The sequence below is a fragment of the Chrysochloris asiatica genome, unplaced genomic scaffold, assembly GCF_000296735.1.
Source record: "Chrysochloris asiatica unplaced genomic scaffold, ChrAsi1.0 scaffold00036, whole genome shotgun sequence".
Taxonomy (NCBI): domain Eukaryota; kingdom Metazoa; phylum Chordata; class Mammalia; order Afrosoricida; family Chrysochloridae; genus Chrysochloris; species Chrysochloris asiatica.
In genome coordinates, this window is record NW_006408554.1 from 11757049 (window position 1) to 11763832 (window position 6784).

Genomic DNA, 6784 nt, shown 5'->3' on the forward strand with positions numbered 1-6784 from the left:
ATATTAATGACAGCTCCTTACATGAATTTTACAATGGGCTTTGCCAGAACTTGATATCTAATTAGTCCCTTAATATAAGTACTCTATTCCTACAGTGGGGTCCTGGTGTGGGGCAGTAAGATGCATGATAAATGAATTCATGATTAAAATACTACTTTTGTGAAAATGTTTATAGAAACAGAATAAAGAACCAACCCTGAAATGTCTCTAATCACAACACATTAAAAATTAGACTACAATCAATGTGTTTTCCCAACTCTTTCTAACTTATGTTCGAATTTTGAGTTTACAAATTACTTTGCAATATTTATTCTTCAATAGAATGTCATATAGTAGAAATTATCATCCACAGCTTCAAATGAGAAAACTGAGAAGCTTCTTGGTTTCTCTTTCTTAAATCCACTATACTGAATTACATGCGAAGGTTTGAAAAATGGAAAGCTGCTGTAGTTAAGGTATTTATAAATATAAAAAGCAAATACAAATGGGATCAAATGGCAACAGCAACTTGAAACATTAAACAGTAACCTTTAGAAGGCAAGAAGTTTATGTTAATGAGAGAGAAACAACTCAGATAAAGAGGGTGAGAATTGTAAAATCGTAAAACTCAAAGACTGTAACCAATGTTACTAAATTTTACATGTAGAAATGATTGAATTGTTATATGTTTTGCTATATATATTCTCAAAAACAATATTTAAAAATTTCCAAAGTAAATATAGGGAGAAGAGTACTACTCACTGAAGACTGTCACCTTAGCTTAACATTTCAGTATCGAGCCAGTCTACAACTTGAAATTGCCTTACTTTCTATATCTAGCCAGAAATGCTTAGAAAATTAGAACAAAAATCTAAGCAAAATATAATTAGTTAGGTTACCACACACACTGAAACCCTACTACATATTAGATCAGAGTTGGAGACATCAGAATGGCCTATATATCCATTCATATGGATAGGGCACAGGAACAATGGCAGCCATGACAGATACATGGGTTAGGATACAGACACAGGTTTACCTAGATCGTCCACTGAGAAGACCTAGAAACTATGACAAACGGCAGCAACAAGCATGCCCAATGCTCAGATCTTGGTTTCTAAACACCTTTCTCCAGTAAAAGGAAGCTGGGATAAGGAAAACCTAATCCTGGTGCAAATAAAGTAGTGCTCAAAAAGCAAAAACATGGGGACGTATCAAATGGACACAGGAGCCAACCTGAAAGAGCTTTCAAATGCCAAAGATGGTGTAACTGAAGTTAAGAAAATTAGTAAGGTAGTATTAAAATAAATTCAAAATAAGAAAATAAGTATGCACAACATAATACTGATACAAATATATTAAATAAATGGGAAGAGACAAATTTTTCTTACAAAAGAATTCCAAATTATATATGTAGATACCTGCCCTCTGGAATATAGAACTTGACCCCACCCCTTCCTCACTTTTCCTTTCTTCCTTCCCCCCTCCCCCTTCCCCCATCAGAGTCCTTTTGTCACCATCATCATCGTTGTCATCATAATAAATATATTGTTGGCAGTATCGAAGGGAAATTAAAGTTTTCAGTATTTAAATATTTTATAGCAAAGTACTCATTTATATATTGTGACCATGATGGCGCTATACGTTAAGGACTAGATTGAGAACCACAAGATTCATGGTCTGAGCATGCCAGTCGCTCCAAGAAAGATGAAGCCTTGAACTCCCACTAAAACGTAAAGCCTCAGAAACCCTCTACATGGTCACTATGAGTCAGAACTAGTTCCTGAGGTATCTTTTTTTTTATGCCATGTAAATTAAATCAATAAATGTGTTGTACTGTTGTTGTTGTTGTTGTTGTTGTGTGCTACCAAGTCAACTTCAAGTCATAACAACCTTTTATAGGGTTTTGAGAGTAGCTGGGAGATTTGAACCTCTGACCTTGCATTTAGCAGTCCAGTGCTTAACCTACAGCACCACACCAGGGCTCAAACGTTATATATGAGCAACTTCATAAATGAATTCAATGAATGTGGATAAATGTCTTGTATTTATTGTTATTGTTAAGTGCCATCAAGTCATTTCTGACTCATAGAGACCTCCGTATAGGGTTTCCAAGGACTGGTTGGTGAGCCTGAACCACCAACCTTGCGGATATAGGAGCAACATAAAATTGAGGAATATGAATAAAATAATGTCATCATGAGTAAATTAAAAAAGTGCTTTTCCTAAAGAAGACGATGACCTACCATATATTAGACTAACAGACTCACATCAGAATCACATGCCATCTGGGATTAGTTGTGATAAGTACCGCGACTAAAATGTTTACAGAAGATGCAGAGAGACTTCTTCGGGAGATGAGCATATCTCAGTCATTACAGTTTACTGAAAACATCCTGAGTATGCAAACTATCCATTCTAAGGAACGTCAATTTACCATGTTTTACCAATAAAGAAAAATTAATCCCATTCCCAAAGTGTTAAATTGTTGGCAGCTGGTGAGTGACCAATACGATTCCTTATCGTGAACAAAAATTGTCAAATTCAGGGAAAGGTATGAAATGTGATTTACCACTTGCCTTATATGAATGTCATCATCACTGTCCATGTGAAGCAACCGCCCTTGAAGGCGCCTCTCCTCACTACGAAGCTGTTTTCTCATTTCTGATAACTCCATAATTACATTTTTTTTCTCCTCTTCACAGTCCCATTGATAAATGAAAAGTAAGACAGGTACAAGAACAAACGATTACAGATGAAAATATAACCTGACTTATCTACCCTTAAGCTAAATGGCTCAGAGACATACTTTTCACAAAAGATATTTGTAATGTTTGATATATACACATATACACAAATCAGATTCATGAACATTGCTAAGACCTATAAAAATCTTCCTGATAATAGGAAAAATTTTAAGTTTAAGCTACATACTTGGGGTGGAGTGCAACTATAAACAGGCCACATAATGCAGTTCCTTTGTGGTTACAGAACAGCACTGTATCTTGATCATGGAGGTGGTTACATGAATGACAGACACATGTGATAAAACTGCACAGAACTACATGAGTGTGTGCAAAAACTGGTGAAACTGGATTAAGGTCTGTAAAGAGTGGGCAATGTCAGTTTCCTGGTTCTTATATCTAAGATATACCACTGAGAGAAGCAGAGGGAAGGATATATGGGCCCTCTATGATTTTTCAACTGAGTATCCATACTAAATTTTTATTAAAAGTTTAAATAAAAAAGAGAGAAACATTGTATACTGTAGGTGTAACAATTAACTATACCTTCTGCACGGAGCTGGTTTTTCCTGGCAGGTACCGGTGGAGACTGTGCTCTGGACATGGAACTTTCCTATTTGACAACCATAAAAAGAGATGCTCAGAAAGCTTTCTAGAACATCTAAGTAATTAAATATAAAGGGGAGTCCTGGTGTGGTGTTGCAGGATAAGCACTGGACTGCTAAGCGCAAGGTCAGCAATTCACACCCACTAGCCGCTCCTCAGTAACTCTCTATAGGGTCGCTATGAATTGGAATCAACTTGAAGGCATTTAACAAGTTTAAAAGTAGGATAGTGAGGAGTTCGGATTACTTTACATAGGCTGTTGCTGTTAAATGTCACCGAGTCAGTTCCAACTCATAACAACCCTGTATAGGGTTTCTGAAGAGCAGTTGGTGAGTTTGAACCATTGACCTTGCATTAGTAGTCCAGTGCTTAGCCTGTAGTGGCACACCAGGACTCCACCTTTAAACTTATCTACATCTATCATCTATTCTTCCTTCTTAGCTCAAAGGAGCCCTTGCTCCTATCCACAGAGAATTCCCTTCATCCACACTCTATCTGGTGGATCACTTCCCCTCTCTTTCTTCCAGGCTCTTCCTTTCCTCTAGCACCTTCCTCTCAGTCTATGTTTAAAAATTTCTCTTCTTTAAAACAAAACAAAAAACTCATACCTTCTTCCCCTTCTTTATTCACTATCTACGGTCCATTCTCTTCTTCCCTTCACAACCAAGCTTCCATACAGAGGAGTACAGGCAGCACTCACGCTGTCTACAGCTTTATTCACATTCACTCCTCAGCTTCTGCTCTGTCAGTTCACTAACTCTGCTTTACAAGTGACACATACTGTAACGGGCATTGTTTAGTCTTTATTTTACTTATGTCATTGTCGGTCACCAGCTGTCTCTATTTCCATTCCCTACTTCTTAAATGTTGGTGATTCACCTGTAATTCCATCCTCAGCCCTTTTCACTTCTCCCTTTACATACTTACCCAAGATAACCAACCAACCAGATTTAACAAGCACTGATAATACACTGGTTTGCAATTTCAGAATTCCTGCCTTAGCCACACCCGAATTTCCAACAGCCTACCCCTGTATCCCTCACCAGAAACTTGAAAACTATCACTCACTCCTATCCACCACATCAGTCAATAAATCCCGCTATTAAATATGTCCTGGTATGGCACTATAGGATCAGCATTGGACTTCAAACCACAAGGCTGGCAGGTCAAACCCACCAGTTGCTCCTGGGAAACTCTATATAAGGTTGCTATGAGTCAGAATCAACTCAATGGCACATAACAGCAACAGCAAATAAGTCTTAAAACTTGTCACTTCCTCTTAGCTGTGAGTGACATTTCCTTTGTTAAGAACCTCAGTCTTATTTCTGGGCTTTTGCAAAAGTATGTGTCCATGTTTAGTCTCGTCCAATCTCCTATTTCTATCTCCATACCACTGCCAGACACAAGATCATGACACTAGACACAAGTGGCCATGCCATCCTCCCACTGAAAATGCTGCAGTGCGTTCCACACATCAACTACTACCACCTACCAAATCCAAATCTCAAATACAAGACTCAGGAAGATGCTTATCTAACAAGTTTCTTTGCCTATTCTGGTAACTAGTTTGTTTGGAACCCAATAGGCTACACGGAACCCAATAGGCTACACGGAAAGCTAAACTCCTCAGCACTTCACACAACACCCTGCATGTGTTCTGTCACCTCTTTGTAGCCTCAGTTCACAGACATAATCAGGCCACAAAAAACCATGGGTGCCAGGCTTGTCTATACTTCCCCTTCTGTTTCTTGGCACATGCCCAAAATCCAACACCCTCCTCTTCATGGCAAATTTTAACACACCATTCTTCAAGACTCAATTCAAGGATCAACCTCTCTGAAACACATTCCCTGTTCTTTTCTCTTAATTGTAGATCAGTCTAAAGTTTGCTGTTAAGTGCCGTCGAGTGGGCCTAAAGTATAAAGTATCATTAGTTATAACCCCACCTAGTGAAAATGGATACATCATCAGAGGAAGGGACTTCTTAAGAAAATTTACTAAATCCTGGTTTGTGGGAAGAATTTAAACTTTGGGTCACTAAGTACTAGCAGTTAAAGCTGAAACAGTAAGCAAATTAATAGCAACACTGTGTTGTTACATGGTACAAAACAGGACAATCTCATATCAGAGCTGGAAAAAGTTTAACCTAGCCAAATCTAGGTTAAACAAATGAGCAAAACAATCTCATTCCATCCCACCCAATCCCAAATAACTGAGCTAAGATAAGATCTAAGTTCAACAAATTCAAACAAAATGTATCTACATGAATAAATGAATTTATGATGCTGTCAACTGAAGAAGGTCTTTGCAGTTTGCTTGCGATTTTGTTCTGAAGAGCAGGAACTACAGGAGAAGGCTGTCTCAAGTGCTGGAAAATTTTAAAAATAATAAAATTAAAATACAGACTACAGTATGCACATATATATACATATATATGGATATATGTGTATGTGCAAACACACACAGATACACTAACAACCTATAACAAAAATTTATACAAGACCATCTAAGAAGTTCAGGCTACTAGAATTTTTATTACATATTTTTTTTAAATCAGAACTTCAATAACATAAATTCACATCTACCATAAAACCTACAAAAGCCGGAACCTGTGTAAGGTAGAAACATGTCAAAGAAGCAAACAATTCTGAAAAATAATAAAAATAATATAAATAAGCTTGTAAAACCTAGACGCAGGTGGCCCAGAGCATCTGGCTGGGGCGTTTTCAGGATTACAACTGATTTGTGCCTCCACAGTAAATAACATGGGGTTTCAGCTTACAGTATACACTAAGGCTAACAATACCCAAGGTCACATTAAAATAAAAATGCTGAAAAGATTGAAAATACCCAACACAAAGGAACAATAATGATCTGGGCAAAAACATCCAGGTTAGCGTTTATGGGTATATGTCAGAGCCTTCATTTTGCATGGCAGACAGTCAAGTATTAGTTCCACTACTGACTTTGATAAAATTAGCAACATTTGAATGTTTGTGATACAGACATTACTTAGCCTCCCCCAGACTTAGTAAATTAAATACTTTGTCAGTAAAACCTAGGAATTTGTAGTTTTAATAGACCCTCAATGATACTTATGTACATAAAACTTTTAGTGTAACTATGAGCAAAGGTGTGTCTTCGATCCTGAAAGGCCAATTAGCTTTCTAGAGAAATAAACCTCTAATAGTTTTAATTCATGCACCTGTCCTGGAACATAAGCCCCCTTATTCAAAATATGTATTTCAAACCTGTCTACAGTTATGTTTGAATGAATTACTAGGCAAATTATATAATTTAAAAGGCATATAAAATTCATGCTCAATGTTTTTATTATTAGATTCAAGAGCTATAAAACAAGTATCTAAACACCTAATCAACTTAATTTTTTTTAATGTTTTATTGTGAATTATGTGATAGTTTACATGACAGAACATTAGTTTTACATTCTGTAT

At 36.9% G+C, this 6784-nt stretch overlaps 1 protein-coding gene across 1 annotated transcript in view; it reads right to left on the bottom strand.

Moving 5' to 3' along the window:
• Positions 1-6784, bottom strand: part of CSPP1 (centrosome and spindle pole associated protein 1) — a 135244-nt gene that overhangs the window by 29877 nt on the left and 98583 nt on the right. The window contains exons 21-23 of the mRNA XM_006860038.1: positions 5593-5697; positions 3270-3336; positions 2559-2676 (exon numbers count right to left, since the gene is read on the bottom strand). Of these exons, the coding sequence (XP_006860100.1) occupies positions 2559-2676; positions 3270-3336; positions 5593-5697 (290 nt within the window). The remainder of the gene's footprint in view (positions 1-2558; positions 2677-3269; positions 3337-5592; positions 5698-6784) is intronic.